Below are 25,494 nucleotides of genomic sequence, written 5' to 3' on the forward strand. Positions count from 1 at the left end.
CTTTAAAAGAGATGCAGCTACCGCCAAAAAGTGTTCAGCTGTCTCAACAACATAAGCTAGAAACCTGAGATTATTCTCCAACTTTACATATGAAGACTGAGAGTCTGAGGCCCTCCACAGGTTTCGAACCCAGTAAAACAGAAAAAGCCTTATCACAGACTGGAGCAGACTTACCAAAGGAAGATCCATGAATCTCAATTTGATAGTGTAACCATGGTTCTAAGCCAAAGAACAAATTCCAAAGCTGTTGTGAAATGACCCGACTCTGGAAAAGAATTATACCCCTTCAAATCTGGCTTGACCAAACCAGATCAAGCCATGAAATCTGAAGGGAAAGAAGAAACCCTTGGTGGAGAAGACATGGGCATATCCGACATATCCCTACGAATGGAATAAACTAGACTCCTAAGAGATTCAGAGGGATTGCCTGAAGAAGGCTCCTGAGAGTTCACAGCATCTCCCTCTGTGCTCCCAACACTGTCACTATCAGACGAAGCACCTTGGTCATCAAGAAAGTGACCTTCCTGGCTTCTGGGAGCCAAGGAAACAGTATCATCTTCAACCAGATGTCAAGGAGGTCTGGGAGGATCCTGTGATAAGTGGTACAAGTCTTCATCTCATCCTTAAAAGAGGATGATTCTGAGCCCAAAACGGATCAAAGGGCTGAGGATAAGGAGGCAAGTTGGGCATACCCATAGGCATAGGAGGGTAGGCAAAATTCATAGGCCACCTAGTCCTGGAAAAGGGGTCACTCCTGATACCAGCTGGAAGAGTCTCCAGCATACTTGTTGTGAAAGAAACAGGAGACATTGGTATCTCAGTAGGCCTAGTTATGGTATGAGATACCCTGCTAGGCCTAGATAACCTTAACTGACTAGCACCAGAAGTGAAGGAAAAAATTATGAAGGTTTATGGCGCGCATGCATCAGGTGGAAGAGGTTGTCAAAGGGGTATGGTTCTTTTTTTCTGGCTGGATTCTGTTTGAATAATGCAGCAAGTGGACTAATATCTAAATTTATGAAGGTGGGGTATTTAATGTAATAAAAATACATGTACACCTTACAATTATTCCATACTTCAAATATAGTTAACCTATTGCTTATAGTATAAGAAAAACAGACCAAAACACAAAAACTTAACATTGACCAATAAACCATGAAAATGAGGTCAAGGAAAAACTACACCTGCCAGACAGATATGTACACCTTACAATAATTCCAGACACCAAGTATAGTTGACATACTGCTTTTAGTATCTGAGAAACAGACAAAATCACGTAACTTTTAACCTTGATCACTGATTCATTAAATGAGGTTGAGGTCAGTTAATACTGTCTGACAGACATGTAGACCTTGCAAGGAACCCATATACCAAATATAGTTATCCTATTACTTATAATAGGAGAGAAATTCTCATGAAAAAACAAAACTTTTTTTCAACCATGAAAATGAGGTCAAGAATAACAGACATATGACAGATGAGACTTCGTAACATAAGGCAATTGTATTCTAGGTATGAAGCTTCCAGGGGTTATTCCCTCTGAAATATAAAGCTTAATACAAATGGTTCAAAGCCACTGCTGCCACCATGTTGTGATCTTTATGTCTTGCATTCTTTTGTTGCAGGCAACAAAAACTAGTTTGGTTATATTTCCAACAACAAACATAAATTTCCTTTTACATTTTACTTCTCCTTGATGTTTTTCAAGAGATTTTACTAATGGCTGCACACATTTCCTTCCAATGATGCAATTTTAAAACCACCATAACTTTGTTGATGTTTCCTAAAGTCAAGAGGAAGATAGAGAAATGAAACAGAGGTTATAGTATTAGAGCCAACTCAGAAGTAGCCTTGCAATGTGCACAAACAATAGCCTTCAGTAAAGGCACAAATGGGAAGCCATCTTTCGTGATGTGATGCAATTTCTTCAACAAGCTGTTTTGACTTGTAAGGTATATTGTAAATTCATTTCACTGATTCTTGCTATCAATGTACAAGTGTCACATTAAATGTTTCCTTGTACTGTAGATTCATTTATTTTTGTCGTTACCAATTTTCTAGGATTGAGGGGAAAATGTGCGTTCGTGGAGATTTCATTTCCTGGTTTACCTAAGTCTGAAGTCTATAGAAAATTTATACTTTGTTGAACATTTGAACTGGTGGTTTACCTTTACCCACAAAATTCAAGAATATCAATATTTAAAAAATAATAATAAATCCACAGTAATGCTTAATATGCACTCTCAAACTACCAAAAAAGATTGAAAATTATTATTTATTTGTAAAAATAAATACTCAAATTGTATATAAAAGGAATGTATAGTATAGAGAATTGTTATACAATGCATAGATGATATGTCTGATATAATTACATGAATAATAAAGCAGTTATTCCAAGAAAACAAATATGTCCATTTCATGGATAAACACTGGTGTAAAAACAAACAAAAATAGAAAATTCTAAATCTAAATGTGTACATATAATGAATAAAAGGACATCTTACATATAATCATAAATCTAATAAACAGTCTAGAATAAGTGTAACATAAATCATCATAACATAAATAGCCATGTCTTAAACACAGTAATAGTCTATATCATAAGCATTTAATACAGGCATACAAAGACACCCAAAAGATCTATCCAAAAACCTCTATTTAATACAATATCAACAAAAGAGCAACCTTCCTATGTAAATTATATTTAACAAATCTAAATTCGAATAAAATGTACACATTTTCTTGATGGTTGTAAACATTTTCACAATATTGCTGATTCCAAAGTCCAAGTCCAAGTAACAAATATGGCATAATTATCTGTGGCATCACAACTATTTCAAAATGATCCAACATTCTTAAAAAAAAACAACATAACATCAATGTCCAAATTATGATAACACAATGCATATATTTACACTGTCATTATGCCTTACATCATGATTAAAATAGGGTATGATCAGTCAAATGTTTGACCCTTAATTATAGAATTAATCTGCTTAATTTCACCTTTCAGATAATTACTAGCTACTTTAAAATACTTCCTTTCAGTTTAGCTGTGGGGTAAAAAAAACCAAAAACTATGCAAGAGCAAAAATTGCCTAGTTTCGAAAACTGCTCTTTATAATTCATATAAAAGAAATCCTGCACCAAAAGATTTCAATTTCTTCAAAAGTATATACTATCATGCCTAAACTAACTTTTTTTGTGAAATATGTAAATTACAACAAGCTAGTGATATCACTGAGACATGGTATATAAATCAGCTCTAACTGCATCCCTCCTTTTGTTCAAGTTGGTATATATAATGATCCAATGTCCATCTCTATTCTATGGAATCAAAAATATTAAGTTACAAAATAAATAAATTGTTTGTTTCCCATACTTTCAACACCAGGACAAATTTCTGAATTTCTAAATTTCAGCAGACACAGTATTATAACTACTACACCAGTTCTGATGATCCTATGTAAAAAAGGATTACCAGTATGTCAGAAGAAGTACTAGGATAATAAGCAATGTGACCTTTTTTTAATATCGGGGACTAGCTAACGGGTATGTTCATATCTAATATTTTAGCAACAAAAATGTAAATGCTTGTTCATTTTCCACTAAAACTATGGTACATGAATATGATATATGATATATTGCACTTTGGTTAGTGAATAACAACATATGATGCATATTCAAGCTTACTTACCAAAACAGAATATATTTCAAATTGAGCAAAAGTTGAATAATAAACTGCTTCGCTGAGCGCAGCTAGATATGCCCGCAAAGGTCCAACCCTGAACAGTTGGGGCAAAAATGGACAGAATATTCAAGCTTGATTCAGGTCTGAATTTGGATTGTAATTAAATATTTGACATATTATAGGTTTCTGAATAAATGTAGTCAAAGAACTTGAAATTTGTTATATGAATTGAATTTATATTCAATTAAAGATTTCTTGCTGTTGTGCAATACTTAGTAAATCTGTTGTCAGACTATAAACAAATAAAGTTCAATTAATTCTCAATGTCATATTAGAAATTTATGAAAATAGAAAGGGAGCTTACATCAATAGATATAAACAATTCACCAAAGTTTCATGAGAATTGGTGACAGCATTTTTGAGTTATTGTCGGAAAACTCGAAAATCACCCCTTTTTTTAATGAATAAAACCCCATAACTCAGAAATGTAAAATGTAAAATTTATAAAATTTTAAAGGGAATTTACATCAATACATACAAACAATTCACCAACGTTTCATAAGAATTGCAGAAAGCATTTTTGAGTTTTTGTCCGAAAACTGGAAAATCCCCCCTTTTTTTATGAATAAAACCCTGTAACTCGGAAAAGTAAAATCATAAATTTATAAAAATCGAAAGGGAGCTCACGTCAATAGATATAAACAATTCACCAAAGTTTCATGCAAATTGGTTAAAGCGTTTTTGAGTTAATGTCCGACATGTTGACGACGGACGGACAGACAGACGGACGGACGGACGGACAGACGGACAATGGTATACCATAATACGTCCCCTAAACGGGCGTATAAAAACAAGGTTGGATAATAAATCACACACATAAATCAGTTGTTAGTAGATGCACTTTATAAGGAAGTTTACAACAATGAAAGTCTACATGAAGAAATGTACAAGTGCATACAAGCTGGATCAAACTTGTGCCTTAAATCATAATTAAAACTAAGCCTTGTAGAAACAAAACAATTCCAATTACATGTAGTGTACGTTAAGTGAACAAAAACATTTCACTAAGTTTTCAAAAATAAAAAAAATTATAATGAATATATATAAAACTACTTCTACACTTCTACTGTGGAAATGACTAATATTGTGGTGTAAAAATTCAATACTTAAAATTTTGGGAAAAACTCAGCACACATGATACAGATAACTTACAAAAAGTGTTTAATTCAATTTTTTTTTCTTCAAAACACAGTTTACCGTAAGTCTGATTTCCCATTTATTTTATTGTTGAATTTTGATAAAAATGAGAAATAGGTATCAGCACCAGCCCCACTGAATTCCATTAGAAGCCTTCACTGGATTCATATCTTATAACTTTCAACATATAGAAGTTAAAAAGTATTCTGTAGTTGTAGATATACTATTTTCAATAAAATATGGCACTTTTGTATTGTTTGCTAAATTCTGAATCTCAGTATGAATGCTTTTTATAAATAAAACAGAGCATGATATTCATGTTTCATAAGCTAGAGTATTTAAAAAAAAACAGGAACTTGGAGTGAAGTTCAAGAAATTTTGCTCTTGCCCCTTAACCTGAGGGCATATTCTTTTGCTACTGAATAACAAATTAACATTGACTGTCATATGACAATCTTTTTACTAAGGAATAAATAATACCTTAATTTTTTCTGAATAAAACATACATGAGAAGTTATACAACAATAAAAAAAAAAACAGCACACTATATTTCAATTTAAGAGATATAGAAAATTGATATCTAAAGGTATGCACAAATGTGCAATATTGTAATCCAATTAAAACCAAAGATTCAAAATTTGATACATCTATATCAGTCATTTCCAAGAGCAGGGATCTTCTAAAATTTCAAAACGATTGTCAAACACAAGTTTTTTTATAGGTAGTAAAATGGAAATAATTTTCAACTTCAACTAAGTTCTAAACTAGATGGAATAAATTCAAAAGAAACAAAATACTTTATTAAAAAATTTATAAAAAAATTCGTAAGGGTTCCGCGGAACCCAGTGTCTCGCCTACTTTTGCTGTTAATCGCAGGCTCAACAAAAATGAGGAAAAAAATTAATAAAAATATTCCTCTCTATACTATCTTTTGATTGTAAGTAGCTTCTGTCCAAGTTTGGTAAAAATCCAGGATAATTTATGAATCTAATAAATGTTTTAAAAACTTAAACTGCAGACTGTATGTAATGTTGACTGGAAGAAAAACTAAGTCCATTTATAAGTAAAATACGGAAAAAATTGAACAAATTTTTATCAAAATTTACTTCTAGATACTAGCTTTTGATCATAAACAAGATTCTGTCCAAGTTTGGTACAAATCCAGGATAGTTTAAGAAAGTTATTAAAATTTTAAAAACTTTAACCACAGAGTGAATGTAATGTTAACTGGCAGAAAAACTAAGTCCATTTATAAGTAAAATACGGAAAAAATGGAATTTTTTTTTTACAAAATTTACTTCTGGATACTATCTTATGATCATAAACAAGCTTCTTTCCAAGTTTGGTAGAAATCCAGGATAGTTTAAGAAAGTTGTTAAAATTTTAAAAACTTTAACCACAGAGTGAATGTAATGTTAACTGGCAGAAAAACTAAGTCCATTTATAAGTAAAATACTGAAAAAATGGAATTTTTTTTTAACAAAATTTACTTCTGGATACTATATCTTATGATCGTAAACAAACTTCTTTCCAAGTTTGGTAGAAATCCAGGATAGTTTAAGAAAGTTATTAAAATTTCAAAAACTTTAACCACAGAGTGAATGTAATGTTTCCTGGTAGAAAAACTAAGTCCATTTATAAGTAAAACACGGAAAAAATGGAATTTTTTTTTTACAAAATTTACTTTTGAATATAATCTTATGATCATAAACAAACTTCTGTCCAAGTTTGGTAGAAATCCAGGATAGTTTAAGAAAGTTATTAAAATTTCAAAAACTTTAACCACAGAGTGAATATTTGTGGACGCCGCCGACGACAACAACGACGCCGACGGAATGTAGGGTCGCTATGTCTCGCTTTTTCGACAAAAGTCGAAGGCTCGACAAAAAACAAATATCTACAAGACAATTACTTCAACTCATTTTAACATTCACTGGTTCACGTTTTGGATTATATTCAACATGCAATTCATCAATAACAGCATATCTATTACTATCTTCTAATTTAACAATAAATGGATGCATCTCATCACCAATATCTCTTGGGACAGGAACCCTTAAAATAGCATGTTTTCCTCGTTCACGCTTGACACTCTGGAAAGTTTCACAATCATTAAGGATATCAACAGTAAATATAATTTCATGACCTGCATCTGAAACACTGAATCCATAACAATCTGTTGAACTCAGAGAAAATCTCTGATGACCTTTTTTTATTGGAGGATTTATTCCACGACTTTCAACTTTCATTTGTCCATCCATGCCTAGGAAACAAAATATACCATTAATATGTTCAAAATCATTATATTTTGAAGATCGTACCACTATATTAAGTCCTGTTTCTCCTGGTTCAACTGGTCTATTCTTTCTATTTATAAACGTAACTCGTCCGTGCAAGATATTGTGAGGTGATGGACGAAATTTACCTTTAGTTAAAACAAAAACAGCTTTACTAGTAAGAACTAGGGCCTCTTCACTACCTAGTACTGAATGCTGCTGAACATGAAGTCCCATTTTTAACCATTGCATGGGTCTGAAAGCAACATTGTCTCTCATGTGAACTAACGGATCTAACTCGTCTTTGGATAGATGGCGATTCTTAGTGAGGTATTCATCCAGATCTGGGTTACTGATATCCCAGAAAGATGTTGCTGGATCAAACCTATAAGCTATATGCATGAGCTCCTTATTCACATGTTGTTTGTCCTCCTCTGGTTGTAAGACCAATATAGAACCCCTAGTGTTGTCTGTCAGCCATTTTAACTGAGGTACAGAGTTCCTTATCAATGAAGCTCTAACTGTAAATACAATGGGAGGTTCAATCTCGTGTGCATGCACAAAGTGATACATGTCAAGGGTCATATTCCATGTATATCCTATCTGACTTAAGTCTGTATGAGTTCCTGTTGTCCATCCTAATGAAAGTGTACATTCAGGAAACAATCTTTGGATATGTTTGATGAATCGGATACCATCAACTTTAGGTTCATGGCCTAGAGGACCTTTTATAATATTTGCATGTAACCACACTGGAACTTGTAGCTAAAACAATAAAGAATAATGTTATTAAATTTTGATTTCGATAAAACAAATATTAACAATTCAATTCTTCTTAAAATTCTAAATATTTATGGAGATGTCAACGGGATATATTTTCTGTAATGTGTATGATAAATCAAAGAATACTTGATGTAAAACTTAATTGTAACACTAGGACTATTACAGACTCTCAAAACATGCTTACTGTTTACTATATACATGTTTTTAGTTGAAAAGCCAACAATTAAATACCATATGAGGCTAATAGATTGGATTATAGCTAATGCTTCACATGAACTGATTAATAACTCTTCATCTTTTTCTTAAATTTCTATTAATTTTCTTAAATACACTATACCAATACTTTTCTTTTTAATATCAAAATAAGGAGATGTGGTATGATTGCCAATGAGACAGCTATCTACTGGAGTTCAAATAATGTGGATATAAGCAATTATAGGTCACCATATGACCTTCAACAATGCGAAAAACCCATACCATATAGTCATCTTTAATAGACCCTGACATAAAAAATGTAAAACAATTCAAACGAGAAAATCAAGACCTAATTTATAACAATCAAATTTTTTGAAAAACAAAATATGACAGGCATGAACCAACTAACAAGCTCTTGACTTGGGACAGACACAGAAAGAATGTGACATGGTTAAGCATGTTTGTGAGCGCTCAACCCTCCCCCTAACCTGGGACAGTGGTGTAACAGCACAACATAAGAACAAACTAAATAAAATGCTCCGCTGGGGCGCAGCTTGATACGACCGCAGAGGTCGAACCCTGAACAGTTATGGCAAGTATGGACACAACATTCAAGCTTGATACAGCACTGAATTTGGATTGTAATTAAATATTTGACACAGCATAGGTTTCTGACACAGAATGAAAGTGGTCTAAGAACTTAAAAATTTTCAATTTACCTATTCATACATGTGATGGACTGTGAAACTCAGATCAGGAGATTGGGAAATTTTGGTCAGGAGATTAGGACTCAGATCAGGAGGTTTTTAATCGACATTAATTTTGTTGTAAATGTAACCGTGTGCTGTAAAAATGGTCTTTTAAAGTGTGTTTTCTTCAACTTTCCATCCAATTTATTATGTTTATAGTACCCTTGTACTTATAAAGTTTCTCCATCTTTATATTCTACATGTTCAATCTAACATTGTTTTTTTCCAGTATGTTCTTTAAATTTTTTACTTCATATTCTATAAAACAATCATTGCAACCAGAACATTTGTTTAGCTATCTGCAAATAGTTTTTATTTTTTCTCTTGCAAATAGTTCTTATTTGCAAACTCAGAAAATCATTCTATCTGTAAAATTAGGGTCATAGTTATTATATAAATTTCAATTTAAGCCTTGAAAGGAAGTATAGAATCCTCAAATAATTTTCAAATTATTATTTTTTTATTTGTCCTAAGACATTTAAAATCATTTAATAACCATCCTTTTATGATTATTTGTTCAATTTATATTTTATTTATATTCTTTTAAAAATTTTCATTATTAAAAGGAAAGTAACTTAAAACAGGATAAATCAAGGGAAGTAACCCAATAAATACACAGTTTTTGTTACACAATGGCAGTTAGCCTGAGGTAAAAATCGTTGATTACCAGTATGTTTGACACCCAAGCTGACAAGTGAAGCCATATAATTATGCATGTTAATTGATTTACAGGTAAAATATAACTTCAGGTAATGTCAGTTACACCAGATGCCTGAGATGATATGTTGGTCAGAAATTTTTCATTCATGAAAAATTTCATACACGTGATTTTTTCCTCTTCAACGGGAGGTCGGGAGGAGACCCCTGAAAACGGGATTATTGTACTCCCGTCGGGAGGTTCACATGTATGCCTATTCAAACCATATCATTATTATTTGCTTTTATATATAAATCAGAAATAACCAATTTAAAATGGAAAATGTTAAAGAAAAAAAATGAAAAAAAAAATCCCCCCCAATTTTTTGAACCCCCTTATGATTCATCACCCCCAAACTCAATCCCAGCTTTCCCTTTGTGGTATGGTACCTTGCAGTACAATTTCAGAGAGATTCATACACTTGAACACAAGTTATTGTCTGGAAACTAGAAAAATGCTTGTTTTTTGGCCCCTTTTTGGCCCCAAATTCCTAAACGTTTAGGGCAATTACCCCCAAACTCAATTCCAGCTTTCCCTTTGTGATATGGAACCTTGCAGTACAATTTCATAAAGATCCATACACTTACACACAAGTTATTGTCCTGAAACTAGAAAAATGCATGTTTTTTTTGCCCTTTTATGGCCCCTTATTACTAAAATTTTGAGGGAAAACCCCCAAAATCAATCCCAGCCTTCCCTTTGTGATATGGAACCTTGTAGTACAATTTCATAAAGATCCATACACTTACAAACAAGTTATTGTCATGAAACTAGAAAAATGCTTGTTTTTTGCCCCTTTTTGGCCCCTAATTCCTAAAATTTGGAGGAAATTACCCCAAAAATCAATCCCAGTATTCCCTTTGTGATATGGAACCTTGTAGTACAATTTCATAAAGATCCATACACTTACAAACAAGTTATTGTCATGAAACTAGAAAAATGCTCGTTTTTTGCCCCTTTTTGGCCCCTAATTCCTAAAATTTGGAGGCAATTACCCCCAAATTCAATCCCAGCATTCCCTTTGTGATATGGAACCTTGTGTTACAATGTCAGAGAGATCCATACACTTACACACAAGTTATGTCTGGAAGTTACAAAAATGCTTATTTTTGGCCCCTTTTGGCCCCTAATTCCTTAACTGTTAGTACCATAACCCCCAAAATCAATCCCCACCTTCCTTTTGTGGTATTGAACCGTATGGTAAAATTTCATTGAGATCCATTCACTTAAACTAAAGTTAGAGTGCGAAAACTAATGTGTATTCGGACGACGACGACGACGACGACGCCAACGTCATACCAATATACGACCACAAAAATTTTTTTGCGGTCGTATAATAAAATGCTCCGCTGGGGCGCAGCTTGATACGACCGCAGAGGTCGAACCCTGAACAGTTGGGGCAAGTATGGACACAACATTCAAGCTTGATACAGCACTGAATTTGGATTGTAATTAAATATTTGACACAGCATAGGTTTCTCACACAGAATGAAAGTGGTCTAAGAACTTAAAATTTTTTAATTTACCTATTCAAACCACATCATTATCATTTGCTTTTATATATAAATCAGAAATAACCAATTTAAAATGGAAAATTTTAAAGAAAAAAAAGGAAAAAAAAATCCCTCCCCCCAAATTTTTTGAACCCCCTTATGATTCATCACCCCCGAACTCAATTCCAGCCTTCCTTTTGTGGTATGGTACCTTGCAGTACAATTTCAGAGAGATCCATACACTTGAACACAAATTATTGTCTGGAAACTAGAAAAATGCTTGGGTTTTTTGCACCTTTTTGGCCCCAAATTCCTAAAAGTTTAGGGCAATTACCCCCAAACTCAAACCAAGCTTTCCCTTTGTGATATGGAACCTTGCAGTACAATGTCATAAAGATCCATACACTTACACACAAGTTATTGTCATGAAACTAGAAAAATGCATGTTTTTTTCCCCTTTATGGCCCCTAATTCCTAACATTTTGGGACAATTACCCCCAAAAACAATCCCAGCCTTCCCTTTGTGGTATGGTACCTTGCAGTACAATTTCAGAGAGATCCATACACTTGAACACAAGTTATTGTCTGGAAACTAGAAAAATGCTTATTTTTGGCCCCTTATTCCTAAACGTTTTGGGCAAGTACCCCCAAACTCAATTCCAGCTTTCCCTTTGTGATATGGAACCTTGTAGTACAATTTCATAAATATCCATACACTTACACACAAGTTATTGTCATGAAACTAGAAAAATGCTTTTTTTTTGCCCCCTAATTCCTAAAATTTGGAGGCAATTACCCCCAAAATCAATCCCAGCATTCAAACCCTCAATCAGCATCATTTAACAGTAATATCTAAAAATGGAAATTACATAATAAAGGTATTAAAATAGAAAATGACATCATAGTCATGGGCTAAAAATAAACAAAATCCTTAATCAGCAACATTTTACAGTAATATCTAAAAATAAAATTCCTTTGTAACCATAAAAGCCCATTTAAATACATCATGACAGATATTAAAATAGAAAATGACATCATAGTCATGGCTAAACATAGCAAAAACCTTAATCAGCATCATTTAACAGTACAGTGTTCCCGCCTGCCCTAAATAGAAGGGCGGCCCGCCCTTGGTGCCCTTACCCCCGCCCTTCTGCCCTCCAAAGTAAAAGAATGCATCCCTCTGCCTTTTCAAAAAAATTAAATTTCCAAATTTCATGCCTACCGGCGATTCCGGTAAAATTGTTACCTGATTGTGTAACACTAATTAACTGACAATGGGATTAAGTTAAATACCTAGTGCTTTGGCAGTTTTATCACCTTTGTTAATGATTGTTTACTGCTAATTAGTGGATTTAAGATAATTGAACAAATACTAGATATTTAATACAGAATGAAATGTCCACATGTTATCCATTTGTAATGTTTATGTACAGCATGTACACCTGAAAAAATTTATTTCAGTAGACATAACATAAAAAATAAAATCTTAAACAATTTTAAAGGCATACATAGTTTTGACTTAATTGGTAAAAAATGTTTTGTTTCAAAACCATGAGTATGAAATTTAAAGAGGAATCAAAGAAATTTGTACTTTGAACATAACAAGATTCACTTCCTGTTTTTAATACATCTTGTATTTTATAATCCTCCTGACATAGGAGCACTCAACAAATTTATTTTTAACAATGATGGAGAAAAAAGTAACTGTTTATACCTTCTGCAATATATTATTACATCAATATAAAATATGATCATCTCCTGTCTCACCTGTTATATTTATAAAACTCCTTACTGAGGAGCACTTTGGTGTGCACTTAAAAATACTTTTTTGTAACAATTCAAATGATAATAAATAACTCTCAATAACATATATACTATATGTTTGAACAAGTAATTTAAATTTAGATAATTTAATTAAAATCAACATTCAATTTTGCATGTATAACTCCATCTTTCAAAACTACTTGTTTATTTTGGTATAAGTTATAAAACATTGAAAATTTCTGATGATTATTTTCCATACCAAATGTACAAGTATGTTAGATTAACATCAAAATGATATGCTTTGCTTCATGGTATGATAATTTGGTGAAAAAAAAATCTTACTGGAACCAACATCAAGAACACATTAATTTCTGAATATGGTTTAAATACAACTAATGTTCTCCAGCTGAGCCTAGCAATATTCAAGGTAATTTATACACTGTCCAACATTGCCCTTAAAATCTGGGTTATAACGCTAAAGTGCCCTTTCAGACAACTAGCACCCTTCTGCCCTGAGATTCAAGCTGGAACACTGCAGTAATATCTAAAAATAAAAATTTCTTTGCAACCATAAAAGTAAAATAGAAAATGACATCATAATCATAGCTAAAAATAAACAAAATTTTTTTTTATTACCAAATTTTAAATGGAGTTTATTAAACTAAAACAATAAATTTGCAACCATAAAACCCCATTTAAACACATCATAAAAGTATTAAATAATTCAACTACATCATAAGGCTATAAAAATAGAAAATGACTTCATAGTCAAGGCTAAAGGTAAACAAAAAACCTTCATCAGCAAAATTTTATATTGGCAAATTTCCAATGAAGTTTATTATACTAAAATTGTTGGCAAATTTCCAATGCATTTATTAACAATAAAGTTATTGGCAAATTTCCAATTTACATAATTTAAAAGCAGTGTAAGTGAGATATTTAAATGAGTTTGAATTACCAACCTTACACTGTTTTTAAATAATGTTTTGTACTTATTTATCTATTAACCTGGAAACCCTTGTTTTTTCACCTTTTTTTCCCTTATTATTTAAAGGTTTGAGCCATAACCCTACCCCAAAGCCAATTCTTAAATTCCAATGTAACCTAAATTTACAATATACATAACTTCAATTTAAGTTTTTGATAAAATCAAACCACATCATTATTATTTGCTTTTATATCTAAATCAGAAATAATTAACCAACTTTAAGTGGAAAATTTTCACACATCACGCCCCCCCAAACTCAATCCCAGCCTTCAGTTTGTGGTATGGTACCTTGCAGTACAATTTCACAGAGATCCAATTACTTAAACACAATTAATTGTTGGAAACTAAAAAAAAATGCTTATTTTTAACCCCTTTTTTAGCCCCTTATTCCTAAACATTTGAGCAATTATCCCCCAAACTCAATTCCAACTTTCTCTTTGTGATCAGAATTAACCAACTTAAAATGGAAAATTTTAAAGAAAAAAAAAAGGGAAAAAAAATCCCCCCCCCCCACAAAAATTTTTTGACCCACTTCCCTAAGTGGTATGGTACCTTTAAGTACAATTTCAGAGAAATCCATACACTTGAACACAAGTTAATGTCTGGAAACTAAAAAAATGCTTATTTTTGCCCCCTTTTTTGGCCACTTATTAATAAATGTTTTGGGCAAACATTTTACAATAATATTTAAAACTGAAATTAATTTGTAACCTTAAAATTAAAATAGAAAATGACATCATAGTCATAGCTAAAAATAAACAAACTATTGGTAAATTTCCAATGGAGTTTATTGTATTAAAACAATAAATTTGCAACCATAAAAGCGCATTAAAATACATCATAAAAGTATTAAAAAAAAATTAACTACATCATAAGGCTATTAAAATAGAAAATGACATCATAGTCAGACTAAAGGTAAACAAAAAACCTTCATCAGCAAAATTTTATATTGGCAAATTTCCAATGAAGTTTATTATACTAAAATAATTGGCAAATTTCCAATTTACATAATTCAAACATAGTGCAGGTGAGATATTTAAATGAGTTTGAATTACCAACCTTACACTGCTTTTAAATAATGTTCTTTACTCAATTATTTGTCTATTAAAATGGAAACCCTAGTTTTTTAACCTTTTTTCCCCTTATTCCTTAAACGAAAAAAATATAATTACCCCTTTTTTGACCCCCCCCCCCTATGATTCATCACCCCCCCTTCCCCCCAAACCAAGCTCAATAACAGCCTTGCCTTTGTGGTATGGTACCTTGTAATACAATTTTAGAGAGATCCATACACTTGAACACAAGTTATTGTCTAGAAACTAAAAAATGCTTATTTTTCACCCCTTTTTAGGCCCCTTATTACTAAACGTTTTGGGCAATTACCACAAAACTCAATTCCAGCTTTCCCTTTGCGAAATTGAACCTTGTAGTAAAATTTCAGAAAGATCCATACACTTACACACAAGTTATTGTCATGAAACTAGAAAAATGCTTGTTTTTTGCCCCCTTTTGGCCCCTTATTCCTAAAATTTCGAGGAAATTAACCCCAAAATCAATCCCATCATCGACCCTTTGTGATATGGAATCTTGTAGTACAATGTCAAAGAGATCCATACAATAACACACAAGTTATGTCTGGAAGTTACAAAAATGCTTATTTTCGGCCCCTTTTTGGCCCCTAATTATTTAACTGTTGGTACCATAACCCCCAAAATCAATCCCCACCTTCCTATTGTGGTATTGAACCTTATGGTAAAATTTCATAGAGATCCATTCACTTAAACTAAAGTTAGAGTGCGAAAACCATTGTGTATTCGGACGACGATGCCGGACGACGACGACGACGACGCCAACGTCATACCAATATACGACCACAAAATTTTTTTGCGGTCGTATAAAAATCTGTTGCAAATGGCTTACCTCAATAGATCAGTACAAAGCAAAAAATACCAAACATTTTTCTTTTTTTTTGCCATTTTTTATCCAAATTGTTTTAAAATTTACTAAAGTCTAATATTCATGAGTAAAATTTCAATAGATGTCAGCGAAATAATTTTTTATTTACTATCAACCATAAACCAACTTATTTTTCGCAGATACTTTATTTAGCATTTAGCTCTTTCTAGTCTAGTTCAAGGCGATTCAATTTTGCAATTTTCAAATATACTTGATGTATCTAAATAAGGGAAGATACAAGTTTGACATATTTATGTTATTTTCCTACTCACCAAAGTCACAATAATAAATTAGTTGCAAAAGTTGGTTGGTTTCCAGTATTTTTAAATAATCTTACTTTGTGTTTTACTGCCTTCAGTTTCTCCAAAGTAATTTCTACAGCATCTGTTGACTGAAAGTCTAACTTTAATCCTTTCTTTTTGGTAGTAACAAATAATGTTAACCATTCCTCCAGTGTAATATCACTACTAGTATCAGGTAACTTAGCCATTATTGGTTCTAAACTCTGTTTATCTGTTCCTTGGCCCTGAAGCATCACATCTGCTTCAACCATTTGTGTGTCACCTATAAGATATTAAAAACATGTTTAATTATAAAGTGAATAACACATTGCTTTTATTTGATAACATCAGCAATACAATTTAAATCAATGAAATGCAATTAAAACACTTTTTATTTTATTATATAACAGTATTTACTGATAAATTATAGCATCAAACAATAAAAAAAGACAGTAACTTCATCTTTTTAGACCCCTGAAAATGGCATTTTATTCTCAATGTATCAAATAATATACAATTACTGTCTTTTGATGAGGTAAATATGTAGTTTTATTGACTTTTGAAAAACTGATATTCACTGAGGCCAACGGTCAAAAAGTAAATTAAACCACATATTTACCGAAACAAAAGACAGTAATTGTTTTATTCCATATTCCGAGAGAAATATATGTTATGGCAATTATTTACTTATATCAATTGTACATCAAACGTTTTTACAAAAATTATGCACGTAAAAGCATGCGACGTTTTGCACGGTGAATATACTTTTTCGGCAGGTGAATATGCTTATTTATTCAAAATCCCATTCATATAGAAAACCTACTAAAGTGCTATCAATATGGAATAACATTTTATTGTTCACATGATATTAGTCAGTCAAATATCAGAAATAATATATTGAGATTTCATCTCACATATTTGCTTAAGACATTCAAGCCTCTTGCATAAATGGAAAATTGCAAAATTTGCCTCATTTTTAAGATCTTCTTTTCCAGGTTTGAGCACCAGCAATACTTTTTCTTAGAGTCATATGAAACAAGTTTCTTGAAGTTTTTGAATTAATGCATGTATATATATACTAAACTGACTCCTCAATTCAAGATATTTTACAATTATTACGAACTAAGAACACATAATCGACAAAAATTATTTCATTCGGTGAAAACCTTCCCTGCTAATTAAGTTTCGTGTTTTATTGCCAAAGTTTATTGAACGGGACCTTAATAAACAATCAACACAGACACTTGGAGCTTGTGAAAAATAAGTGAGATGATAATACATGTAGTCATAATTGCTCAGTAATAGCAACAACAACAACAACAATTCTTTATTTTAAGAGGGTTACACAGTTAGCTATATTACTAATCTTCCCTGAGGCCCTCATCATAGAAAAAAGCAGAAACAAAAAAGCAAACATATACATGGCATAGGGAATACGAATACTTAATTAAATCCAATTAAAGGGCCTGTTTTGGAGCATATATATACAAGTCTAAATTGAAAAAAACGTTCAAACCTATGATTGCATTGGATAATAAAATGCTCTGCAGGGGGAAGCTTAATACGACCGCAGAGGTTGAACCCTGAACAGTTGGGGCAAGTATGGACACAACATTCAAGCTTGATACAGCTCTGAATTTGGATTGTGATTAAATATTTGACACAGTATAGGTTTCTGACACAGAATGAATGTGGTCTAAGAACTTAAAATTTTTTAATTGGACATTCACCTATTATGGTCCAATATCCAAAATCTAAATACATGGTTAGATTCAGCATATCAAAGAACTCCAAGAATTCAATTTTTGATGAAATCAAACAAAGTTTAATTTTGGACCCTTTTGACCTCAATGTGGACAAAGTTGATAATGGGGCCCAAAAATCAAAAATCTAAATACATGGTTATATTCAGCATATCAAAGAACCCCATATATTCAATTTTTGTTGAAATCAAACAAAGTTTAATTTTGGACCCCAATTTGGACCAACTTGAAAACTGGGCCCATAATCAAAAATCTAAATACATGTTTAGATTCAGCATATCAAAGAACCCTAAGAATTCAATTTTTGTTAAAATCAAACTAAGTTTAATTTTGTAACCTTTGGACCTTAATGTAGACCAATTTGAAAACGGAACCAAAAATTAAGAATCTAAATACACGGTTAGATTCGGCATATCAAAGAACCCCAATAATTCAATTTTTGATGAAATCAAACAAAGTTTAATTTTGGACCCTTTGGACCTCAATGTGGACCAATTTAAAAACGAGGCCCAAAATCCAAAAACTTAATACACGGTTAGAATCAGCATATTAAAGAACCCCAAGAATTCAAGAATAAAACTCCATTGAAATTGGTCAAGAAATAAGCAATTTATACGAAGTATCTTCTTTTGCACAATACTGTGCAATTGAATATTTCTTGCTATTGCGCAATACTGTACAATTGAAAATTTCTTGCTATTGCGCAATATTGTGCTATTGGATATTTTTTGCTATTGCACAATACTGTGCAATTGAAGATTTCTTGCTATTGCGCAATACTGTGCAATTGAAGATTTCTTGCTATTGTGCAATTGAAAATTTCTTGCTATTGCACAATACTTATTATATAATAATTCACACATCCTGTTTGGTGTGTATCTCCTACCATATCATTATTATTTGCTTTAAAATATAAAACAGAAATAACCAACTTAAAATGGAAAATTTTAAAAGAAAAAAAAAGGAGAAAAAAAAAAATCCCCCCCCCCCAAATTTTTTGAACCCCCTTATGATTCATCACCCCCAAACTCAATCCCAGCCTTCCCTTTGTGGTATGGTACCTTGCAGTACAATTTCAGAGAGATCCATATACTTGAACACAAGTTATTGTCTGGAAACTAGAAAAATGCTTATTCTTGGCCCCTTTTTGACCCCTTATTCCTAAACGTTTTGGGCAATTACCCCCAAACTCAATTCCAGCTTTCCCTTTGTGATATGGAACCTTGTAGTACAATTTCAGAAAGATCCATACACTAACACACAAGTTATTATCATGAAACTAGAAAAATGCTTGTTTTTTGCCCCTTTTTTGCCCCTTTTTTGGCCCCTAATTCCTAATATTTTGAGGCAATTACCCTCAAAATCAATCCCAGCATTCCCTGTGTGATATGGAACCTTGTGGTATAATTTCAGAGAGATCCATACACTTGAACACAAGTTATTGTCTGGAAACTAGAAAAATGCTTATTTTTGGCCCCTTTTTGGCCCCTTATTCCTAAACGTTTTGGGCAATTACCCACAAACTCAATTCCAGCTTTCCCTTTGTGATATGGAACCTTGTAGTACAATTTCAGAAAGATCCATACACTTACACACAAGTTATTGTCATGAAACTAGAAAATGCTTGTTTTTTGCCCCTTTTTTGGCCCCTAATTCCTAATATTTTGAGGCAATTACCCCCAAAATCAATCCCAGCATTCCCTGTGTGATATGGAACCTTGTGGTACAATGTCAGAGAGATCCATACACTAACACACAAGTTATGTCTGGAAGTTACAAAAATGCTTATTTTTGGCCCCTTTTTGGCCCCTAATTCCTTAACTGTTGGTATCATAACCCCCAAAATCAATCCCAACCTTCCTTTTGTGGTATTGAACCTTATGGTAAAATTTCATAGAGATCCATTCACTTAAACTAAAGTTAGAGTGCGAAAACCAATGTGTCTTCGGACAACGCCGGACGACGCCAGACGAAGACGACGCCAACGTCATACCAATATACGACTTGCGGTCGTATAAAAACCGCAATTTTTATACGTGTGCATGCAAAACAAATTTCTTGTTAGAGGGGTCTAAATACAGCACAAACAACATTTTCCAAAAGACCAAAAAAATGAAAAAGTATATTTTAACAAAACGCATTTGACTAACAGGTCGAACAACAAATGTTCTTAATCTCTGCTGACTGCCATTGGCGATTGCCAAATAAACGGATCACTGATGTAATAAATGGATCTTAATTATAATACAAGTCTATATTGAAAACAACATTCAAACCTATGATATATACATAGTATTAATTATACAGTAATTTTTAAGATATATTACACTGAAAATGAATGAAAAATAAGTATCCTCCATACAAGATGGTGTTTAAAAATAAATAAATAGAATATTAACCCGTTGTTTAAAAATTATTAAAAATTGATTGTCAGCAATTGCTGTGTTTATTTTGTTTAAAAATAAATTTTCCCTGCGTTTCTATTTGCTAATCAAACTTTTTCATAACAGTTAAATGATTTGGTGTATTAAATTGTTATTTCAGAATCAATTAACACTATTTACCTATCAGTGCATGTTTGTTTACATTCTTTTAATCACTGTTTTTCCATCGCATTTGCGCAGTGCAGTTGCTGAGGCTCTATCGAGAGGTCTCACGGTTAGGTTCACTGCATAAAGAAAAGCTATCGAGCAATTAGAGTACAGGAAGACAATAATTCAATAGCAGCACATTTCTGAAGATTTTGATAAGATATAGGATTTTTTTTCGAGAAAGTTTATGAACACATGTTTTAAAGTAGAACATAGCCATGCAAGTATATTAAATATACTTAACTTTTTTTTTATTCAAAGTAACATTTGACTTTAAATTCATATGTTTCATACCTTTCATTGCCTTGCGTAATGCTTGCCTGCTGTTAGCTCCATGAAACCATTTAATATTGACACCATCATTATCTGCACTGGTGAAATAATACAATGTTGGAGTCCCTGGACCTTTCTTCAGAACTGGTAACCGGTTGTGAAGAAAAAAAGGTATTATGCCTGCAAAAGAGGATTAACAAATTTGTTTTTCAAAGTTCAAGTTTGTTGATAATTTGAAACAAAATATTTAGAGACGTCAACTTCTGCTAGGGGAATATAACCGTAGATAATTATATAATAAACCTGCCAAAAATTGTTGACCATAATCTTTCTTACATTAGGTCATGTGACATGCCACTAACAAAGCGTTATTTAGGAAGGTAATATGTGTAAGGGATCAGAGTTGGTTAATAGGCTACATATTAGGATAATGTTGGTGCAAAATATTGTATTTGAGAAATTTAAGTCATTTTCAAAACTGGAAAGTAAGACAAACAATGTTTACAATAAACAACAATTTGTAATAAAAGCAGGAAAAATATATAAAAATGTATTATAAAATATCAGCTTCAACACATATATGAAGCTTTTTAGGTAGATATTTGAATGAACATTCACGAAAAAATGCATGATAGTCAATTAAGAACAATAACCATGATAACAGTTAACTTCCTTTACATTTAAGCTTTTTTTATTAAGAAGCTATCGTTATAATGCTTCCAGACCTGCCAACTTTTGAAAATCTCCATGGGGGATTTAGTGCGCGACCAGATTTTTAAGGGATACAATTTTTGCGGCGTTTCTGTGTGCAGTTTTTTTACTCTTGAAATAGTCTCATATTTCTTCTTTTTTCTTTTGGTATACTGATGATGAGCTAATAAGCCTTGATTTCTTTTATTTGCATGATTCTTGTACTTATTAATTGGCAATATAACTTAATAGAGAAAAATGGCCTAAAAAAAAATAAAGGATACAAAGTGAAGACCCCCTTTTCCCCCTCCAAAGACCTTCTTATCTTTGCACCATGACTCAAAGGACCTAAACCTAATTGTCCTAAAGTTAGTAGGATGAAGACAGATTTTGAGTAAGTCTATCAGTATTAATGAGAAAATGGATAAAATTTTAGTTATCTTTCTTTGTGTTCAGAGGTGCTGTTACCGGCGGAGGCTTATACACAGTAGAAGTGAATACAAAATGGCGTCGATTTTAAATCAGAACTGGACAGAAACACGTCTGATTTCAAAAATTTTAACGGATTTCAAGATAAACGATGTTTTCTAATGAGTTCATTACAGTTTTCGTCTTTCAGTTAATTACGATTTTGTCATAATACTACGGTAAACGTTGCAAATTGTGATCGTATGATAAAATGATTAAAATTAAACGCTGACTGACTGATTTTGTTAACAAATTAATTAATTTTTGGGATTGTTATGACCCATCAGATAAGCAGATTACCTGTAACAACAAATTATGACACCTCTTGTGACCGTTGATTAGCGCAGGGTCGTGTAAAACTTCGTCATGAATATGTCGCCAAGTAAAATTATAGATTAATAGAAATTGATCAGAAAAACTTCAAAATCGGTAACCAATAATTTTTTCGGGTAGAGTTAGTGAAAATCAGGATATTGACTTGTTTTACGATCCCGATATCGGGATTCGGGTTGAGGCATGAAAATCAGACTAGTTGGCAGGTCTGTGTTTGAGATACAACCTCTATGTATTCTATTTTATTCAAATCTAGATTGCTGTCTTAATATCAAGCCCATATCTTTATAACATTTGTGTAGTTGATCAACTAATACATATGACCAAATAAGCCAATTTTCAATATGTATTTCGTAAATCTATATTTTTAATTTTTATGCCTATATAATTCATAGACTGGAAATCTCAATTATATCTAGTTTACACAAATCTCATACCATATTTCATTCATTCCATATCTAGACAACATACTCAACCTCAGATGAGTCCAACCTGGGATAAAGTCGAATACTTTTGACCAGTCCCTTCAACTTCGACTTAACGTGCTTCGACTTATATTTTATAATTTATGAGAAAATCATGTGATATATTTTTCATCCAGTGGCTGAATCATGAAATGACGATTTAAAGTAAATGTGGGAACTTCTAGTGTCAAGAGCTACACCTACAGATAACAGATCCTTTTGGGATTCTGTGTTCGGAGCGATTTTCTGATTTGGTTGCGGACTGAAGATAACAAAATCAGGAAATTGCTCTGGACACAGAATCCTAAAATGTAAGGGCAGCCAAATAAGAAAATTGCCCCAGACACAGAATCCAAAAATCCTAACCCATTCCTAACCCTAATTTAGACCATTCTCTTACTAACCTTAACCATAAATAAACTCTAAGTATAGATACCCCTAAACTGCTACGTAAAAGAAGGCCTACAATGTACTTCTAATTCTACCATTTTGCTGCCACCATCAATATTATATACTGATTATTTTGCCACTTTTGGATGCGCATGTAAATGTTTTATAAAAAAATAATGTGAAGATTTGTGCTATACATTTTATTTACAGTGACAGTGAGGTTAAAAACATCCTGGACGGCGGTCTAAATCGTCTCATTCAAGACTACCTGCACTGGTGGTGGTGAGTGGTAGTGCGTTCCAGTCCCTTATTGTTCTTGGAAGGAATGATTTTTCCTCACTTCTGTTCTACATATTGGAAATTGGAAACCGTTGCTGTTTAAATTGCGGGATATTCTGTCTGGTGGAATGAGAGTGTCTTCTGTATTAACATTACCATCTTGTTGGCAAGTTTGTATGTCATCATTGCAAGTCTTGCGGCTTTTCTCCGATCTTCACGGGTTTTCCATTTGAGTGAGGTAAGCATGTCACTAACAGATGAGGTGTTGTGATATCTGTTAGTGACGTATCTTGCTGCTCTTCTTTGTACTATTTCCAGTCGGTGTTTGTTGTTCTGCTGGAAAGGGTCCCATAGGCCATACTGTGCATGCATACTCCAAGGGATTTGTAGATACGGATATGGTTACAATGTAGTATAGACTAGGTTTGGGGATGGTCTAGGTTAGGGCTAGTGTTAGGGTAAGCTTATAAGGCAAGTTTAAGATAGCTTTATATTAAGGGTTGGGATCCCTAAGTAATAGATAGTCCAAATAATTATGACGTCTTGGAAGGCTATTTTAAATTTTTGCTTTGACGCCTTCCTGCGACGTCGATGTAAGGCGTCAACGAAAAAAATATAATAGACTTTCAAGACGTCATAATTATCTGGACTAAATAATAGAAAGCCAAAAATCAGCATGTCCACTTGTTGGGTCGAGCATAGCGAGATAAACCGACTTACCGCCATTTACTCTATAGTATACCAGAAAGAGTACTACGCCTAGAATAATATGGCAAATAATATACTGTTTGAATTTTTTTGGACCAGGAAATTGACCCATTCTATTCATAAACTGAGCTGAGCGAGCTGCCATGGCGTTGATTCATATGGACTGGTAACTATTCCATAGTGGACAAGAGAGAGCTGACGGACCGGGGAGAGGAAACCAGAATAAAAGAGTAAACAACGGTTTTGATTGAAATTTCCGGACACTTGATGCTACTTTCCTTGGATTCTTGGATTGATTGATTGATTAATAGATTGATTGTTGGCTGCTTAACGTCCAATCCGGTGGCAAATATTTCATGCATGTTCAGGAAGAACTATCCTTAGATTGTTACCAACTGTGCACACAATATGATTAATATATATATATCGATTTTATCATGTGACTCTGGCTTTTATATTTTTGTTGCATACTTTTTTAGTTTTGTTCTAAATGCTTGAAATTCTTTTAGTGCTTAATAGCTGCTGCATGAATGTCAGTTTGTCTGCATTTTATGTTTGCTTTTACATGCTTTGATTTGCTTATTAATCGCTATAATTTGCTGTGCTTGATACCAGTATTTACTCATGATATGCTTTGCATGATGTACTTTCTGTTTTATGTGTTTTATGTCTTGTCACGTTTAACATATATAACGTCACAGTGCCTAAATTGCTCCGAGTACCCAAATGGCACCAATTTAGCAAAAATAGCAACAGAACAATTACTAGTTTTCGTAGAGACTAAACAATTTGTATTTTTATGATTTGAAATTATATGCAAGTCTTTCAACATAGGTAAATATTATTTAAATATACACAAAGCGTTCACAATATATATCAACAGATGAAGTATTCACTCCAAAATGTAAAATCTATGGAAACGTCGCCTTGCGACGTCCACAAAAAGTCAACTTTTAAAACTGAATGCCAGCAATTGACTGAATATGTTTTTATTCCATTTTCTTTCATATTTAAAATAGTTTTCCCTTATTTTTTGTGATCTTTCTCTGATATACCAATCTTATACATAACTGTAGTTTGTTGAAATAATAAAGAAAAATCTTAAAACGCCGAAAAAGGGACCGGGGTCAATATGCATCAATAGTCTGTGGTCTCGACAGCAGCCATGATGTCTCACTGTAGGCGGGGACAGACAAATAGCAGATATTTTTTCTTTAATGTGAATATTTGTGTGTTTCGTTTGAACCATTTTCCCACTTGAACTCACTGATCACTCATGAAGTTCAAGTATATCTAAGATATGATCAGTCGAAGAGGGTAACTAATATAACATTATGTCCTAGATTTTAGTATCCAACTCAGACTAAACTACAAGACATTCCGAGATCCAAATGAAAATATTCTATTTGCAAAAGCAGATTGTATATAAAAAAAAATAAGAAAATGCTTTTCTCATTAATCAAAG

At 32.7% G+C, this 25,494-nt stretch overlaps 1 protein-coding gene and 1 long non-coding RNA gene across 2 annotated transcripts; both read right to left on the reverse strand.

Moving 5' to 3' along the window:
* Positions 1–2,256: 2,256 nt before the first annotated feature.
* LOC127731657 (uncharacterized) lies at positions 2,257–24,232 on the reverse strand. Its single transcript, XM_052240416.1, has 4 exons — positions 24,042–24,232; positions 20,719–20,877; positions 16,127–16,353; positions 2,257–7,929 (listed from the first exon to the last, which is right to left on the reverse strand). Exons 1-4 carry the CDS (start codon positions 24,172–24,174, stop codon positions 6,802–6,804), a joined length of 1,647 nt encoding a protein of 548 aa, XP_052096376.1. The 5' UTR covers positions 24,175–24,232; the 3' UTR covers positions 2,257–6,801.
* LOC127731992 (uncharacterized) lies at positions 9,229–11,251 on the reverse strand. Its single transcript, XR_007995960.1, has 2 exons — positions 10,302–11,251; positions 9,229–10,139 (listed from the first exon to the last, which is right to left on the reverse strand). It is a non-coding gene; the product is annotated as an uncharacterized LOC127731992 (long non-coding RNA).
* Positions 24,233–25,494: the final 1,262 nt, after the last annotated feature.

Source organism: Mytilus californianus, unplaced genomic scaffold, assembly GCF_021869535.1.
Source record: "Mytilus californianus isolate M0D057914Y unplaced genomic scaffold, xbMytCali1.0.p SCAF_1, whole genome shotgun sequence".
NCBI classification, from domain to species: domain Eukaryota; kingdom Metazoa; phylum Mollusca; class Bivalvia; order Mytilida; family Mytilidae; genus Mytilus; species Mytilus californianus.